Below are 18,552 nucleotides of genomic sequence, written 5' to 3'. Positions count from 1 at the left end.
GAGCCAGCCTTTGTATGTGGTGTCTGCTCCCCTCCCTGACCCCCCACAGCCCCATGGCTGTGTAAGGAGCCCTGGGGCCCGGCTGAACTCACCCTGTCACAATGTTAGAGCGGGGACACAACCCTGCTCTAACCTGTCCCCTTCTCTTCCCAGAAGACCTGGTACAGATGCCTCCGACGCCCCCCAGCAGCCACGGCAGTGACAGCGATGGCTCCCAGAGTCCCCGCTCTCTGCCCCCCTCCAGCCCTGTCCGGCCCATGGCCCGCTCCTCCACGGCCATCTCCACCTCCCCGCTCCTCACTGCCCCTCATGTAAGGAGCTGGGGGTGGGCTGATCCTAATCTGGAGCTGTTGAGGAAATCCCTCTACTCTGCTGATCGTGGGGATAGTTAGGGAGCTCCAAGTCTGATCCTCACTCCCTCATCCTCCCACCAGAATTTAGGGAGTTGCCTCCCTGGAAAGTATAAGGACAAGGCCCCAGGAGACAAGGCCTCAGGAGGTCCCCAAAGCTTAGACGGTCCCAGCACCAGGATTGGAACTTGATATGCCTGGGCTTCAGAGGGATTACCCAGGCTGCTGCCAAAGTTTACAGTCAGGGGACAACAAAGCACAGGCCCCGAGCCTTTGGGGATGGGGCCTAGAAAGGTGCTGTTTAGGGACAAATGAGCTTTGAGAATTCTAGGACAGTATCCAGGGCACCCTCCCAGCAATGCCCTAAGTGTGTCCCTGTATTCAAGCCCCATTTTAGCAGTTGCTACTGTGTTACCAGATTGAACTCCAGGGCACACACATCCCCCCCCCTCCACCCCTCAAGAAGAATCTTAAGTAAAGGCTCGGGAGTTACAGTGCCCAAATCTTACAGGACACAGCTTAAATCTGAACCCAGGATTATCCTGCTTCCTACAGAAATTGCAGGGGACATCAGGGCCACTGCTCCTGACCGAGGAGGAGAAACGGACCCTGATCGCCGAGGGCTACCCCATCCCCACCAAGCTGCCCCTCACCAAAGCAGAGGAGAAGGCCTTGAAGAGAGTCCGGAGGAAAATCAAGAACAAGGTAAAGCCTGAAACATCCCTCCCTACCCTGGGGCTTGGAAGGAATTTCTGATGGGTTGGGGGGGAGGTGAAATTGGAGGGGAGCAGGAAGTGGATATGTGGCAATAGTAACCCCCATTTTGGACCTTCCCATCTAGATTTCTGCCCAGGAAAGCCGGCGTAAGAAGAAAGAGTACGTGGAGTGTCTAGAAAAGAAGTAAGGGTCCTGGAAGGGGTGGCGCCTGGGTCTAACCCTCTCTCATGGGGCACTAGACACAGGGAATGGGGGTAAAGGGAGGAGAATCATGCTTGGTGGGGCCAAGGAGCAGCACTTGAACTCTGACCCCCCCACCCACACCTGTTTGGCCTCTCCAGGGTGGAGACATTTACATCAGAAAACAATGAGCTGTGGAAGAAGGTGGAGACGCTGGAGAATGCCAACAGGTGAGTGGTAACGTGAGTGCCCTCCTTGTACCCTGGCTCACCGTAGCCCGCCCTCTGGCTCTGCCCAACTTTAGGAGCTGGGAGGCAGGAGAGAAGTTCAGCAGGATACCCCCAAAACAAACCCTGTAGCCCAGGCCTCCTATGTCCTAGCTCTCCATGCCTTCCCAGACTTCATCGCCTGCCCAAGACACTACACACCTGTAGTGTGATGCTTAGGTGAAATGATATAGAGCAGAAGTTCCCCAGGTGTGGTCCATAGACACCCCTTTGTGCGCGCACACACACACACACACACACACACACACACACACACACACACACACACACACACACACACACACACATCAGCATCCCCTAGGAATGTTTGTTCTCAGACCTTGAGCAGAGTCTATTGAGAAACTCCATGGGGAAGGCCCAACAATCTGTTTTAACAAGTCTGCAGGTAAACCACTGCTTCCTAAGGTGTAAAATCTGTGTGTGTGTGTGTGTGTGTGTGTGTGTGTGTGTGTGTGTGTGTGTGTGTGTGTGTGTGTGTGTGTGTGTGTGTGTGTGTGTGTGTGTGTGTGTGTGTGTGTGTGTACACCAGTATCTTGGCTTGAATTCAGAGTCTCAAGCTCTTGCTTGCTTTTTTTTCTCTTAGGTAGTACACGACCACTTGAACCACACCTCCAGTCCAACTTTTAAGTTTTCTGTTTAATTGGAGAGAAGAGTCTCTCAGATTTGCCCTTGCTGGCTTTGAACTGAGATCCTCAGCTCTCACCTTCCTGAGTAGCTAGGATTATGGACAGGACCACTCAAAGCTACTCAGGGCCACTTCTCCAAATCAGTTCTGTCTGGAAACTTGTAAGAAATACAGAATTTCATGACTCTCCCCAGTCTTTCTGGATCAGATGCTGCATTTGAACAAGAACCTTGAATGGGTTTACATACACAGTTAAGTTTGAGAAACTTGGTGTCAGAATGTTAGTGTCAATTGACCAGAGAGGCAGGAAGATGATGAAATCCAGGACAGCCTGGGCCACAGAGTGATCTTGTGCCTGTCTCAAAACAAAAATGGAAGAGACGGAGGGAGGGAAGAAAGAAAGAAAATTTACAAAGAAACACTAGTCTAGTACTTGGCATGTAGCATCAAGTCACAGCCCTAGGTTCTTGTCCCATTCTTCCATTTTTGTGACTTTAGGAGGTTGTGAGACCTCTAGGCTCCAATTTTTTTTTTTTTTTTTGTCAATAGGGGCTGTTAGAAGCTTTATTCATAGGTTCAGTTCTGAAGTGGTGCAATGAAAGAGCCTAGCACAATGCTGGAGATTTTAGAATGCTAAATCCGTATTTATTTCTTTTCCCTTTTTTATAATTATTTCAACTTTTTCTTTATTCTTTTTCCTAACAGTACTAGGGCTTGAACTAAGACCCTCCAGCTTATTAGCCAGATACTCTGCCACCAGAGCCAGGCCTCCAGCTCCTGTTCTAAATTCTTTTTTTGTTTTGTTTTGTTTTGTTTTGTTTTTGTCGGTCATGGGGCTTGAACTCCAGGCCTGGGCGCCGTCCCTCAGCTCTTCAGCTCAAGGCGAGCGCTCTACCACTTGAGCTACAGCGCCACTTCCGGTTTTCTGGTGGTTTATTGGAGATAGGAGTCTCATGGTCTCTCCTGCCCGGGCTGGCTTTGAACCGCGATCCTCAGATCTCAGCCTCCTGAGTAGCTAGGATTACAGGCGTGAGCCACCAGCGCCCGGCTTGTTTTGTTTTTGGTCCCTGGTTCTGGACTTGAAGAGCCTTGGCACTGCCCCTGAGCTTTGTTTGCTCAAGGCTAATGCTCTACTTCCTCAGCTAACTGAGCTCTACTACCTGGTGGCTAATTGGAGATAAGAGTCTCACAGACTTTTTTGCTTGGGCTGGCTTTGAACCAAGATCCTCAGAACTCAGCCTCCTGAGTGTCTAGGATTACAGGTGTGAGACACCTGAACCTCACTCTAAATTCTTCATAGTGCCCAGCCATGAGTTCAGGGTAGGTCTGGAATAATATTTTTCTGAGAATAATTACAGTAAGAAGTCAGCCTAGCATACAGTAAAAGTCCAGACTCTCTTCTTTTCTTCCTTTTTGTGCCATAGCTTCTCAGTGGGGTCCAGCCACTCCTCTAACTGGCCTGGAAAATCCCCCCTTCCCTCTACCCCCAGCTGGGCAGGAGAGCGGAGCCCTCACACCTCACCCCCCTACCTCTTGCCCCAATAGAACCATTGGAGCTATTTCGCCACCTGCTGTTCACTCTTGGAACTGCACCAGCCTGCTAGATGCAAGAGAGCAATGATACTTTAAAAAACAAAACAAAACTCTGTGTGTGTACCCAGAGGATTCCAGTGTTGGGTGAGACCCAGTCTTTGCCCTCAGGGAGCCCACAATTAGCAATGGAGACTGACAGGCAAATAAACGATGGTTACAAGTGTTGTGATAACAGCAATAAAATTAACATAAACAATAAGTGCCATTTACTGGTGGAATTACCAGGCACTGGGCTAGGCTTGCCCATGTGAGCTAAGAATGCTATGGACTGCAAAGGAGGGAAAGTCAATATGGCTGTGGTCGATATCTTCCCTGAGTTGGGGCCAGTCCCCCCACCTCCATTGCCTCTTCCTTGGCTACGTTGTATCCCAGGGCACCTCTGAGCTCCCACAGAGTAACCAAGCTATCCACTCTCAGGCAAGCCACAGATGCCTCAGCCATACTACAGAGCCGCCAAGCGGGAGGTGACCTTTTCTGTCTTGACTGAATGAATGGGGAACTGGCATAGAGGCCAAGTCAGGAGCCATCGAGGATCCCCATCCTGGGAAAGAGCCCCAGGAGGCAGAGATGGCTGCTAGGTTGTAGTCTCTTCAGTGACCACTGCGCCCTCCTTAGGACCCTGCTCCAGCAGCTGCAGAAACTCCAGACTCTGGTCACCAGCAAGATCTCCAGACCTTACAAGATGGCTGCCACCCAGACTGGAACCTGCCTCATGGTAAGTGCGATTCCCCCAAGCACAGGCCCGTGGAAGGACAGCTCTTTCTTAGGCTGGTTTTCTAGGAAGGCGGGCTAAGCTTTGGTGGATTGTGGTGCCCTGGCCTTCAAAGATTTCAGCCTTCTTCATTATACAACACAAGGCCCTACAACATTTCCTATACTGGGTGTGCAGGTTGACCCCTGATGACCCCAGCCAGAGGTAGGTCCCATAGGGAGGTGGCTTCTGCAGGCCATTGGCGTGATGGACCAGGGGAGATGCAGGGAGGTCTGGATATGCCTGGTTCTTTCTGGATAATCCTGAGCTAATCCCTATACACCCAGAGTATGGCTCAGGCCTCTGCTTCTCTCCTCTTTCCTTCTGGCTGAGCACAGCTGGCCTCTGAAATCCTAAGGGATGGGACCTAGTTGGGGCTCCTCCAGCTCTCAGTTCCTCCTTTCTCCCTTCTGAGGCTATGCCCCCCCTCCTAGATCCTAGCTGTGATCCCCATATCTCCCAACCCTATTCTTCCTTTCCTGACTCCTTCACCCAGTAGATAATAACCTCTCCTTGGCACTCCCCCTCTTCTTCCTAGGGCTGCCTCTGGCACCCTCTAGTCCACTGGGGTGGCTTGTGCAGCCTCCACCTGCTCCCCTGAGGCCAGATCTCTTGAAGCTGCTGTGGGAGAAGTGGGGGAACTCGCCAGCCAGACAGCCCCTCCCTGTCCCACATCTAATGGCCAGTCTGTCCACTACCAGGTGGCAGCTCTGTGCTTCGTTTTGGTGTTGGGCTCCCTTGTGCCTTGCCTTCCTGAGTTCTCCTCTGGCTCGCAGACTGTGAAGGAAGACCCCATTGCCACTGACAGTGTCTACACAGCCAGTCAGAGTGAGTACCTCCAGCTTCTGGGCAGAAGCCATGTTCGGAGTTGGCCTCATCCTCTCCCATCTCCTCATTTTGTTGATGAGACTGTGATTTGTACAATGTTAATGGTAGACTTGGGACCAGGACACAAAGCTCCTGCTCCCTGCTCTACCTCTCCAAGAGCTTCAGAAATCACTGGGAAGAGGTGGGCTTGTGTACCAAAAAGAATGCTCTAGATCAGACCTACACAGATGATTATGGCAGTGGTTATATGCATTCACTCAGCAGCATGAATAGTTCACTACTGGGACAGCAAATGAGTTTCAACTCTACACCATTTCCAGTAAAATGGTAGCTATCTGAAGCACTGTGCTAAGAAAGATTCTGAGCCAGGTGCTGGTGGCTCACACCTGTAATCCTAGCTACTCAGGAGGCTGAGATCTGAGCATCACGGTTCAAAGCCTGCCCCAGCAGAAAAGTCCCTGTGAGACTCTTATCTCCAGTTAACCACCAGAACACAGGAAGTGACACTGTGGCTCAAAGTGGTAGAGTGCTAGCCTTGAGCAAAAGAGCTCAGGGACAGGGTCCAGGCCTCAAATTGAAGACCTACAACTGACAGGAAGGAAGGAAGGAAGGAAGGGAGGGAGGAAGGAAGGAAGGAAGGAAGGAAGGAAGGAAGGAAGGAAGGAAGGAAGGAAGGAAGGATTCTGAGGTCGCTGGTGGCTCACATCTGTATTCCTAACTAATCAGAAGGCTGAGATATGAGGATTATGGTTTCAAGCCAGCTCAGGCAGAATAATCTGTGAGACTCTTATCACCAATTAGACAGCAAAAAAAGCTAGACTTGGAGGTATGGCTCAAGTGGTAGAGTGCCAGCCTTGAGCAAAAAAAGCTAAGGGAAAGAGTGAAGCCCTGAGTTCAAGCCCCAGTACCAACATGCACATACACAGACCACCACCACCACACTAGAAAAACTCTGAGGCAGTACTCAGCACCTACAGGAAAGGGACCCCTGGCAAAGGAGGGGTGGTCATGGTGGGGGTTCAGATACTTGCTCTCCCCGTGTAGTACTGTGAGATCCAGTGGTTCCGAACATGGAGCTTTAGATTGTCTCAGCCAGCGCTGCCATTTGCTGTGTGACCCTGGGCATGCATCTTAAGCTGTCTAAGCTTGAATTTCTGGAAAACAGGGGCAGCCCTTCCTAAATATGATTGTTGTGAAGACTTGAGGTGGGAACAGAGAAAAGCTGGCACGAACTAAGGGAGCACACTCCCTCCCTTCTGGAAGATCCCAACAAGAAAGAAAAGCCCCATTACATCTGTGGTAAAGGGAGAGCCAGGGTAGCAAACAATAGGCAAAAGATACTTCAGTTAGACCTATAGAAGAACTTCCAGGCTATCCATCATTTTCTAGGAGCACATATGAAGCATGACAGGAGGAGGAGGAAGAGGAAACAGATGGGAGGTTCAGACAGAGAGGAAAACAGGGTGGGGTTTCTAGAAGGATGAAGAGTGCATGGAGGATGAACCAGACCCTGAGGGCCTGGAAGGGAGAAAGTAAACCAGGGAGGAAGAGGAAGGGAAGAAGGGGGAAGGAGGAGGGGGTTAAGGAGTAAGAACCAGAGAGGGGGATGGCTGCTGGGGGGAGGGGGGACAGGAGGGATCAAGGCCACATAGCTGCTCTTCCAAACCTAAAGAACCCATGAGAGAGGAGATGGCTGCCATGGGGTAGGGTTGAAGGACAGAGCCAGTGAGAGGAAGTGGAGCAGGAAGGAGCCTGCAGTGAATGTAGCCCCTCAGGCTGGTGTCTAGGCAGGGCCAAGAGGTGGGCATGGCTGAGGAAGGGGAGCACTCTGGAAATCAGCAGGCTGATTTCCGGAACTGGTGCCTTGCACAATATCAGGAAGGCCTTCCAGACAATCTTTTAGATCATGGAGGATGGAGAGGGTGGCTGGAAGCCTACGGCAGATCCCAGAGCTGGGAAGTCCTGGGTTTCTGCAAGGACTAGTACAGAACAACTCATCTTGCATCTGGGAGTCTTGACTACCTGCTCTGAGAAGCAGAGCTAAAGAATTACCAGCTGGGCATATGGTGGTTCACAGCTGTAATCTTAGCTACTCAGGAGGCTGAGATCAGGAGGATCATGGTTGGAGACCAGCCTTGCCAGTTAGCAAGACTTCATCCCAACCCATAAAATGCTAGAAAGTGTTGTGTGTACCCATCATCCCAGCTTTGCACAAAATATAAACAGGAAGGAAGAATTAATAGGAGAATTGTCTGGGTGGTCATCCTACAGGTGGTCTGTAGGGGGGGGGTCACTGGGGTCATCCTGGGGGTCACTGGCTACTAGGCCAGCCCAGGCATAAAAATGAGATCCTATTCAAAAAATGACTCAAAAGCAAAAAGAGCTGATAAGTGGTAAAACAACAGCCTAGTAATGACAAGGCCCTGAGCTCAAACTAGTACTGTCTCCCCTCCCCCCAAAAGAAATCTCATTGAACTTCTGTAAAATTTTACTGGGGCTGGGGGTTTAGCTCAGTGGAAAAATGCCTGCCTGCCAAGCACAAGGCCCTGAGTTCGGTCCTCAGCTCTGGAAAAAAAAATTACTAATTTGATATGGATTTATGAGCCTTATATAAATGCTTGACACATGGCAAGTGCCCAACAAATTTTTATCTGTGTTTGTGTGTGTGTGTGTGTGTGTGTGTGTTGTAAAAGTACTTGAACTCAGGGCCTGGGTGCTGTCTTTACTGTCTGTATTTTGCTCAGGGTTGGTCTTCTACTACTTGAGCCATAGCTCCACTTCTGACTTTTGGTGGGGGGGTGGTTAATTAGAGAAAAAAATACTTATGAACTTCCCTGCCCAGGCTGGTTTTAAACAGTAATTCTCAAATCTCAACCTCCTGAATAGCTAGGATTACAGGTATGAACCACCAGCACCCAGATTAAATGTTTATTTTCTTGATTTCTCCAAAGGACAAACTAGAACCTAGAATGGGGAAGACTCCAGGTCCCCCAGAAAGTAAACAGTAGGGGTGGGATTAGAACCCAGTTCTCTGTGCCCAAAACATTTTCTGAGCTAGCCCTTTTACTAAACACAGTTTCAGTCACTTCCCCTAAATGGTCCCAATATCGCCATTTGACAGATCAGCAAAACTGAGGTTCAAAAAGATCAAAGCAAAATATATGACTAGCCTGAGGTTACACAGCCAGAAAGGGATAGAGCTGGGGCTCAGATCCAGACCTGTAAGATCTCAGAGCCTGTGTCCTTCACTACTGGGCCATGACTGGCCAGACTGAGGAGAGGGGGCACACTTGAGGGGTACCTGGGGCTCACCCTGCCTCTCCTCCCCAGTGCCCTCCCGAAACCTCCTGTTCTATGACGATGGGGTGGGCTCCTGGGAAGAAGGCCATGGAGCCCTGCTGCCTGTGGAACCCCCAGAAGGCTGGGAGATCAAGCCAGGGGAGCCAGCAGAGCAGCGGCCCCAGGACCACCTGCAGCATGACCACCCGGACAGCACCCACGAGACCACAAAGTACCTGAGTGAGGCCTGGCCAAAGGACAGCGGCAATGGCACCAGTCCCAACTTCTCCCACACCAAGGAGTGGTTCCAAGACAGGTGGGCGTGATCCAGGGCTCCCCCGGACCCCTGTCACCCTGAGCTCCCAGGCCCCAGTCCTCCCTGGGTCTAGCTCAGCTGCAGATCACCTGCAGAAAGAGAGGGCTTGCTCTGGTCAAACTCATCCTGTCTTCTTTCTCCAGGGATCTGGGCCCCAACACCACCATCAAACTCTCCTAGGCTGATCCAAGACTCAGGACACAGGACGGACCCCTTGGCACCCAGAAGAGGCGTTCTCTGGCTCACTGACCCCAATCCAGTTTGTACCCCTGCCCTGGGGCTTCCTACTCCAGGAGAAGGGCTCTGCTTCTCCCCAACCCTCCCCAGCCCGTATGGCGGCTGGGGCCTCTATGTGCCCCCAGTATTTGGACTGTTCCCTTGGGCTAACCACTCTGTTCCCCCCTCCTCCCTCCCACAACCATCCGTCCTCAGATAAACCACTCACTGGTACCTCCCCCTCCCATTAAACTCCCACCACCACGGCCCCCTGCTCCTCCTCACACACACACACACACACACACACACACACACACACACACACATGCACACACCCCATCCCACCTCCCACTGTACAGAGACCAAGAACAGAAATTGTTTGTAAATAATGAACCTTATTTTTTATTATTGCCAACCCCCTAAGATATTGTATTTTACAAATCTTCTTCCCACCGTCTCCTTCCCTTGTTTTATATTTTATGAAGTCAGTGCGGGCTTTGCTCTTCCCTGGCCTGGCACAGAGGGCATCACCCCTACACACATACACACACAGACCCTCTCCTGGCCTTTCCTGCCACTGCTGCCCAAGTTGCTGGGCCTTTTTAATTGCCAGACCGCTCCCTTCCACTAGCTCAGCACATGCTTTAAGAAGGCAAAATTTAAAAAAAAAAAAAATGCAGCATCAATTCCTGACTTTGTTCCTTTCTTCATGGTGCAGGGATGGTGGGAGGGAGGAACAGGGAAGGGAGGAGGGTACGCATCTTTTATGTTCTAGTGAGAGGTAGAATGGGAAGGTGTATTGGCTGGGCTCCCTCGTCCAGCCCTGCACAGAGCACAAAGGAGGCCAAGAAATCTGCTGGAATTCCCCTACCTCTAGGCCATCCCTCACCTCTAGTGTTGCTGTGCATGGAAGCAGAAAGCTCTATAAGCCATGGTCTTGGTCTTCCAAGACTCCAACTGTGAGCCAGGCACTGTGTTCAGCATTTCCTATGTTCTGCTGGCCTTAGCCCTCCTAAGATCTGTCAATTTCTTAGCGTTGGTCTCCTTTTCCTCCCCTGCCTTAAGGCACACACTTTCAGATTAAAGTGTGGCTGATGTAGTGAGGCCACCATAGACCCAGCTAATCAGGAGGCGGAGGAAGATCCCTTGAGTCCAGGGGTGTGTAGCCAGCTTATGCATCATATTGAGATCCCCCCCCCCCCATCTCAAAAACAAACACAAGGCTGTATTTGAGTATCGGCATTGTCATTTGCTAAACTGTTGTGTGGCAGTCAAGGTTTTAATATGGCCTCTGAAATTCCCACCCTCCACTGTACACACCCTGTTTATCTCTCCTAGAGTTTGTCCACTTCTAAGGACAAAAGTAGAGTTGTTGCTGGTGTGATAGCTTACACCCATTACCTTAGTACTTCTTCAGAACAGGAAGATCGGATGTTCTGGACCAGCTCTGGCTACATAATGAATTCTAGCCTAGCCTGGGCTATCCCGTCTCACAAAACAAAAAATAAGTGGGGCTGGGAAGGTGGCTCAGTGGTAGAGTGCTTGCCTCACATGCATGAGGCCCTGGGTTCGATTCCTTAGCACCACATAAACAGAAAAGGCTGGAAGTGGCACTGTGGCTCAACTGGTAGAGTGCTAGCCTTGGGCTAAAGAGCTCTGGGACAGCGCCCAGGCCGAGTTCAGGCCCCACGACCGGACCCAAAAACAAACAAGCAAACAAAAAACAAAAAATAAAAAGTAAGACATTCTGCAGATGTGTTTAAGGTTCCAAATTCGTTGATTTTGAGTTCATCAAAAAAGAGGGAGGAAGCTGGTTACTGATAACTCGTCCCTGTAATCCTAGGTATGCACTATAGCTAAGGATGACAGTTGAAGCCAGCCAGAGCAGGAAAGTATTGAGACTCTTATCTTCAATAAACTACTCAGAAAAAGCTAAAAGAGGCACTGTGGCCCAAGTGGTAGAGTAACTAGCCTTAAGAAAAAAAACAAGCCGGGCGCCGGTGTCTCATGCCTATAATCCTAGCTACTCAAGAGGCGGAGATCTGAGGATCGAGGTTCAAAGCCAGCCCAGGCAGGAAAGTCCGTGAAACTCTTATCTCCAATAAACCACCAGAAAACCGGAAGTGGCGCTGTAGCTCAAGTGGTAGAGTGCTAGCCTTGAGCTGAAGAGCTGAGGGACAGTGCCCAGGCCCAGAGTTCAAGGCCCACAACCGACAAAAAAAAAAAAAGAAAGAAAAAGAAACAGGACTGGGTACTAGTGGCTCATGCCTATAATCTTACCTATTCAGGAGGCTGAGATCTGAGGATCACAGTTCAAAGCCAGCCTGGGCAGGAAAATATGAGGCTTATTGTTTTTTGCCTGGGTGCTCTCCCTCAGCTCTTCAGCTCAAGAGTAACACTTTACCACTTGAGCCATAACACCACTTCTGTCTTTTCCTGCTTATGTGGTGCTGAGGAATTGAACCCAGGGCCTCAGGCATACAAAGCAAGCGCTCTACCACTGAGCCACCTTCCCAGCCCCTATGAGATTCTTTTATCTGGAGTTAACTAGCAAAAAGCTGGAAGTAGAGGATAGAGCACTATCTTTGAGTGAAAAAGCAAAGTAAGAGTGTTAGGCATGAGTTCAAGCCCCAGTAGGAGCATGTGCATGTGCATGTGCATGCACGCATGCACACACACACACACACTACTTACCAAATTTAATTAAAAACCCCTAGAGTAGCACTTGTTCACCCTGACAAGGACTACTTCTTTCAATTTTGTACCCAGTGCTCCAGCTTGTCTTCCTCTCATGCTGGTGCTGATAAAGAATATGGTCCTTCCACAGATCTAATAAAGGTCCTGGGGAGCCACAGAGTAAATACTCATCTGCCGGCTCGGCAGGGGGTTCGAGCCCATTAGCTGATGCCACAGGTGACCAGAAGAATTGTCACCAGGCTCTCACATCAAATTGGCTATGGGATTCAAGAGCCATCACAGAGCCCAGGTGGACCTCTTAGGTGTTGCCCCCGGAGCCCTGGGTTGGTTGGGGAAACCATCCCAGAGAGAGGGATTATGGCAGGAAGAGTAGGTTTGGAGAGAAGCAGCAGTGTTAAGCTGAGTGCATCTGGCACTGGAGCTGCCTGGGGGATGTATCAGAATAAAATACTAATCTTAGACCAGGGAAAAAGGGCTCCCAACTGAAGGCAGGAAACCATCAGCAATCCCAATGTTAGAGGCTTGGCCTGCAGATGGAGGAAGAAGGGAAGATGAACAGTAAGGATGGGAGAAAGGAAATCAACACAAAGCAGGGGAAAGGAACAGTAGGAAAGAAATGATGGAGCAGGCAGCTTTCAGGCCAACTGGGGTAGCCTGATACCATGTAAGAGGTTGGGGAAGATGAGAAGACAAAGGAACAAGGTCACCAAAGGAACAAGGTCACTATGGCAGGAACCATGGATCAGGGCTGAGGGTGGGGGGTCAAGGTGACAGAGGAGAGGACAAAAGGGACAGGCCAAGGATAGAGGTGCACTCACTGATGGAACTCAGTGCTCCCGGAACAGAGGGAAATCTAGGCAAATTCAAGAACAGTTTGGGGCTGCTTTTTGGAAGAGAATATTGACTGAAGATATTTATAGAAGACAAAGAGACAGTAGGGGGGAGACTGTGGGTGCCACAAGGAGAGAAAATAAATGAGAGGTGATGGGTAGATGTGAGATCTGGGGAGCAACTAGACAGATCCATTTGGACTGGAGGGGCCTGGACAGAACGACAGGGCAGGAAACTGAGAGGTATGGGGTGGAGCAATGGGGAGAGGTGGGATGAGAGCTGAATTAGTGGGACAGAGTCAGGTGCCAGTGGCTCATGCCAGTAATCCTAGCTACTCAGGAGGCTCAGATCTAAGAATCCCAGTTTGAAGCCAGCCTGGGCAGAAAAGTCCATGAGATTTTTTTTTTCCTTTTTCTTTTCTTTTTTTTTTTTTTGCTATGAGTCTTGAACTCTGGGCCTGGGCACTGTCCCTGTGCTCTTCAGTTCAAGCACTCTATCACTTCAGCCACATCACCTCTTCCGGTTTTCTGGTGGTTAATTGGAGATAAGAGTCTCTCAGACTTTCCTGCCTGGGATGGCTTTGAACCACAATCCTCAGATCTCAGCCTCCTGAGTAGCTAGGATTACAGGTGTGAGCCACAGACACCTGGCTTCCATGAGATTTTTTAATCTCAGTTAACCACCAAAAAGCCAGAAGTGGAGCTACAACTCAAGTGGTAAAGTGCTAGCCTTGGGCAAAAAAAGTTAAGGGACAGCCAGGTGTCAGTGGCTCTACACCAGTAATCCTAGCTACTCAGGAGGCTGAGATCTAGGATAATGGTTCAAAGCCAGCCTGAGCAGGGAAATCCATGTCCAATAAATCTTATGTCCAATAAACCACCTGTCCCCTTTCCCCCTCCCCCCCAAAAAAGCTGGGTGTAGATCTATGACTGAAGTGATAGAGTGCTCACCTAAAGCAAAAAAGAACTCAGGGACAGCACCCAAGCCCTGAGTTCAAGGTCTGGTACCAGTATTAAAAGAAAAAAAGAAAAAAAGAAAGAGAGAAAGAAAGAGAGAAAGAAAGAGAAATGGTACTAGTATTAAAAAAGAAAAAAAGAAAGAGAGAAAGAAAGAAAGAGAGAGAGAAAGTAAGAAAGAAAGAAAGAAAGAAAGAAAAAGAAAGAAAGCAGAAAAGAAAAATGAGAAAGCATCCTCTTCCATCTTGTGCTAACAGTGCTCCAAAGAGACACAGCTCTTGGATGGAATGGAGCACTGTTTTGTACCAGGCATTGGAGAGAGACCTTTGCATACCCCAATTAGGAACAGAAATAATCCTAAGGGAAGGATAATTTTACAGGTGAAGAATGTGAGATGCAGGCTGGGGGTTGGGGTGGGTGGAGCTTAGTGGTAGAGCTCTCATCTAGCATGTGCAGAGCCCTTGGTTTGACTCTCTGCACTTCCAAAAAGGAAGAGAGAGAGAGAAAGAGAGAAAGACAGAGACAAAGAAAGACAAGGAAAGCAACTAAGGGTCAAAGCTATCTATGAACATGGGCCTCTTTTTGGCTGCCCTGCTCCTCCTTCCATCTCCTCTCGCTCCCCCTTCCCCCACTTTAGATGGCTGCCTGAGATCCCTGAGCATTGGGTTTCCTAGAGCAGCCTTGGCTCCAGGGTGGTCCCCCTAGGGATTGCAGCCCAGCCCAGGCTGTCTCCCCTCCCCTAGGCTACACAGGTAATACTACCACCTCTGTGGGTATATGCCACTGCCTCTAGAAGGGCCCAGTGCATCCCCCGCAGTGAAGCTGGAGGCTCCACACTCCACTGTTAGCCTGGCAGCCTTCTATGCCAACAGCACATGTGATAGCTTTTATGGTGCCAAGTCACCCTGCTCAGATTGCCACAACAAACCCTTTGTTACACCTGGAAAACAAAGCTCTGGAAACAGAGGGGGGGTGGGGGAGGCAGGACTGGGGGGAAGCCTGCAACAGGGAGAGCTGTGGTTCCAAGCCCAGAAAGATTACGTGACTGACCCCCTGAGCCCAACTGTGCTCTGAATTAGGTAGCCGGTACCCCTCGGGTCTTCCTGAGTCAAGCTACAAAGAGTTCCAAGAAAACCCTGAGTTGCTTGATCAGCAGAATGGCAGTTGAGAGGGCTCTGAGGTCCTTCCAGGCTGCACTGGCTTGTATGATCTCAGCGGATTACTCCAATCCTGCTCATCTCAGTGTCCTCATCTGGAAAATGGTACCCACCCCGCTGAAGTAGCTATGAGGTACCAATGAAAGCCTGTAGGTAAACCTCTTAGTACCAGATCAGTAATGCACTAAACCTTTCAAAGACATAAGTGATTGTTTTCTAAGCCCATGGGCTAGAGACAGGAGTGTGCTGCAGCTGCAGAGGTGGGGAGGGCAGCAGAGACGTGGGGAGGGGGTTGTCTCTTTTTCTCCCCCTTCTTCTTATGAAGACGAAAAGAGTCACAGTGAAAAAGATAAGCAATCAGCAGCTGGCTCTGAGCAGGGAGGGGTGAGCATGGAGGAATGAAGCTTCAGTTTTAAAAGGACTGAGAGGAGAGCTCCACAGGGAAGAACTAAACAAAAACCCAACCTGGGAACCCAGCAGCTAAGCAGCTGGTGAACGGATGTCAAATCCAGATAGAACTACCATAATTCATGGTGTAGGAGGCTACTCAGGGACAGGATGCTTGGAAATAAAAGCCAAGAATCTTAGGACAGTCCCAGGGTAACTAGGGTGGAGAGCTGGGACTCTCAAGCACCCAGCCTCCCACCCCTAGTAGTTGGGCTTCTTTAGAACTTAGCTTTGAAGGAGAAACTGCCTAGGAAAGCTGAATGCAATTCCATTCAGGCAATGGTGGTCAGTGGAAGGTGGGAGGCTGAATTGAAGCAGACCTTTGGGATTTTACAGATGAATGAGAGAGAAGTAAGCAAACGCTGTCATGGCTGCCAAATGGTGGATGGAAAAGGACATGAGATCTGGTACCCAAAGGTCTGGATTTAAAGCCTGGCCCTACCTCTGACTGCTCAAGCCAACCTAGGTACATAAATCACTCCAATGACATCGCCTCACATTCCTCTGTAGCATGGAGAAAGCGATCATATTTATCACCCAGGGTAGTGGTGAGAATCAAATGAGACAGGGCTACTGTTAGAGTGTGAAAGAAGGTTGCCCCAAGAGAGGCCCAGGAAGTCATCATGGGACCCAAGGAGGAGCGAGCTCCTGAACTGGAGTATGAGGGAAGGTGACATGGAGGAGGTGGTTCCGGAGCTGGGTTGTGAAGAGGATGACGAACGGGTTTTCTTTCCACAGGCAGTGGGTACAACCTGAGCAAAAGCATGGAGTCACAGTCAGATTCAAGACACAGACTAAACAACACATTTGGGACAGAGGCCACTGTGGGCCGGAAGTTCTCCTAGAAGGCAAGGAAACTTTAGGAGTCTCAGGATTTGAAGTCCATGAGCAGGAGGGGCCAATCTAGATGATGCCATACAGACCTGATGCCAGTTCTCAGAGTGAAATTGCACTGAAGGAAAAACAGTGAATGAGACAGTGATGGGATGCAGGAAAATCACGGTAGGCCTTGAATGCCAAGCTAAGGTCTCAGGCAGCCATTTCATACTTCAGGGGGAGGGTATGTGCTATGGTCAAAGGTGGACTTCAGAAAAATGAGCCTAGGCCATGACTAGGAATTAGATCTGAGAACTCAACCAGGATCCCACTCCAATGCAGATGTAAGAATACCCCAAGAGGGCTGGAAATGTGGCTTAGTAATAGAATGCTTGCCTAGCATGCATGAAGCCCTGGGTTCGATTCCTCAGTACTATATAAACAGAAAAGGCTAGAGTGGCACTGTGGCTCAAGTGGTAGAGTGCTAGCCTTGAGCAAAAGAAGCTCAGGAACAGTGCCCAGGTCCTGGGTTCAAGTCCCAGGACTTGCAATATTTAATAATAATAATAATTTAAAAAAAAAACACCACAAGAGTCCATAGGGATCTTGGCAGAAGAGGGGAAAATCCAAGAGGGACCCCAAGAAGGTCTCTACTCTTTCCCCTTGACGCTGGCTTCTTTTTCCTCATCTGCTTCATCTGCCCTAAGAGGCTGCTTCTAGCTTCTGAAAGACTCTGAGCCTCTAGCTTGGAGGATCTCCCTCCCACAAGCCGAGGGGTTATAAACTGCACATGCAGCCCGTTTCCACCGGGGCCCCCACTGGGTCCCTTCTGAGAACTGATGGAGAGAACTCTAGGTCTAGCTCCGTGCTCCCTGCATTCGGATCTTTCCTTCCTGGGCATGTATGTTTCCCTTCCTGTGCCCCTTAGCCAAATCCAATTGCATTTCTAAACCCCTGTGGCAAGGACCGGGTTAAAGCTGGCTCGTGTCACCGCCTCTGGCCTTCCCCCCCTCCCCCCGCCCCCCTCCACCTGCCCGGGGCTCGCGGTAAGCAGCAAATACCAAAGCCGGAAAACGCGGGACGGAGCGCAGGGGGAGGTGAGGGGTGGCATCGCAGCCGCTGAGTGACGGGCGGGCGGGGCGATGATTGGCAGCTGCCAGCGCACGCAGCCAGTACCGGTGCGGGGGTGGGGGCCCCCGAAGTGGGGGCCGGAGCAGCGCCCCGAAGCTCGGCCTCGCACCTAAGCTGGGTGGGTGCCCGCGCGGCGGGTGGGCCGGGCTCGCCCCCTCCTCCGCGCCCCGGCCCGGCTGGCGGGGCGGGCGGCGCCCTCCTCCCTCCCCGGACCCCTCCCCGGCCCGTGTCTCTAAGGTGACACCGAGCGAGCTGCGGCGGCGGCGGCGGCGGTGGTGGTGGCAGTCGCCGGAGCACTGTCCCCATCCGCTGGGACTCGTCCGCAGGTCGGTCCGTCCGAGGGGCTCCCCGGGGCGCACGACGCCGCACCCCAACCCGTCCCAGGACTCCTCTACCCCGGGGCGCAGCGGGGACCCCCCCCTCCGCCCTTCCCCGGGCGCAGTGCCCACGTCGCGCTGCTGATCTGAGCGGGAACGTGGGGACCCAGCGCTGCGCCCCGCCCCCGCCCGCCGCTGCTCCCCGCCGTGCGCCCCACGCCCCGGCGGGCCGAGACCCTGAACTTCAGCCGGGAAGGCGGCAGCAGCATGGCCGAGGGGCCGCCGGAGGAGGTGGTGCGGCGCCGCTGTCCGCGGGGCGAAGAGGCCCGGGGCTCGCAGCCCTGGCCCGAGGGCCCCCGAGGTCTGGCGGCTGGACCCTCGGTGGAGGAGCGATTTGGCCAGTTGCACCTCCGAAAGCAGGTGTCGTACAGGTAAGGAGGGTGCGGCAGAGGAAGCCGGGCGATGGTTGGGGGGCGGGGAGGGCTTCCTGGCTGTCGGTACCAAACTAGCTAGTGCCTGCCCCCCCCCCCGCCCCCGCCTGCCCTAGGTGCTGGGGATCCAGGAGGGGTGCCCAGGCCCCTTCTATGCACAAACTGTGCACGCCCTGTGCATCCCACGTGCGATCAATGAGTGCGCTGCACTCCCTTGCTGAGAATACACAAGTCTCTTAGGAACCTCTAGGTGTTGGAGAGAGCTTGGAGATAATCCTTACCCTTCTAGGGGAGGTGGGGTGAACAACCCCTCCTCTTCACTCAGAAGGTGTTCCCTGGGATTTCCACTGGACTGTAGGAGTGACGTGACCCCTACTGCCATGGCTGGGACCCTGCTGACCAGAAGTGGGGAACAGCACCCCATTCTGGTCCCCTGGATGACAGCAGGACTCACTGGCATCCACAGTGGTGAAGGAATGTCCCTGCACCCATCCAATAGTATCTCAACTAAATTACCCAGCCTCCCTCTGGGAAAAATGGCTAAGGTAGGAGCCCCAGAGGCCCCTTTCATAGCCCTTTCATGACCTGGACTGGGTTGCTCCTCAAACAAGGTGTGTGGAGGGGGAG

At 51.5% G+C, this 18,552-nt stretch overlaps 2 protein-coding genes across 4 annotated transcripts in view; both read left to right on the top strand.

Annotated features, from left to right (window-relative positions):
* Creb3l1 (cAMP responsive element binding protein 3 like 1) overlaps window positions 1-9,828 on the top strand; it is a 38,911-nt gene extending 29,083 nt beyond the window's left edge. The window contains exons 5-12 of one of the 2 annotated variants that reach the window (XM_070032479.1): window positions 157-311; window positions 906-1,055; window positions 1,192-1,250; window positions 1,409-1,477; window positions 4,368-4,467; window positions 5,205-5,331; window positions 8,662-8,926; window positions 9,070-9,828. In XM_070032479.1, the coding sequence (XP_069888580.1) occupies window positions 157-311; window positions 906-1,055; window positions 1,192-1,250; window positions 1,409-1,477; window positions 4,368-4,467; window positions 5,205-5,331; window positions 8,662-8,926; window positions 9,070-9,106 (962 nt within the window). In that variant the 3' untranslated portion in view covers window positions 9,107-9,828. Of the gene's footprint in view, window positions 1-153; window positions 312-905; window positions 1,056-1,191; window positions 1,251-1,408; window positions 1,478-4,367; window positions 4,468-5,204; window positions 5,332-8,661; window positions 8,927-9,069 lie in introns of both variants that reach the window. The other variant, XM_070032478.1, reaches the window with a different exon arrangement.
* Window positions 9,829-17,746: 7,918 nt separating this feature from the next.
* The window catches only part of Dgkz (diacylglycerol kinase zeta), a 44,747-nt gene continuing 43,941 nt past the window's right edge, over window positions 17,747-18,552 (top strand). For both annotated transcript variants that reach the window (XM_070032476.1, XM_070032474.1), the window contains exon 1: window positions 17,747-17,925. In XM_070032476.1, the coding sequence (XP_069888577.1) occupies window positions 17,762-17,925 (164 nt within the window). In that variant the 5' untranslated portion in view covers window positions 17,747-17,761. The remainder of the gene's footprint in view (window positions 17,926-18,552) is intronic.

This window comes from Dipodomys merriami, unplaced genomic scaffold (assembly GCF_024711535.1).
Source record: "Dipodomys merriami isolate MVZ:Mamm:240054 unplaced genomic scaffold, mDipMer1.0.p SCAF_21, whole genome shotgun sequence".
Classification (NCBI taxonomy): domain Eukaryota; kingdom Metazoa; phylum Chordata; class Mammalia; order Rodentia; family Heteromyidae; genus Dipodomys; species Dipodomys merriami.
Note: the sequence above shows the minus strand (reverse complement) of the source record. Positions and strands in the feature narration are given on the sequence as shown.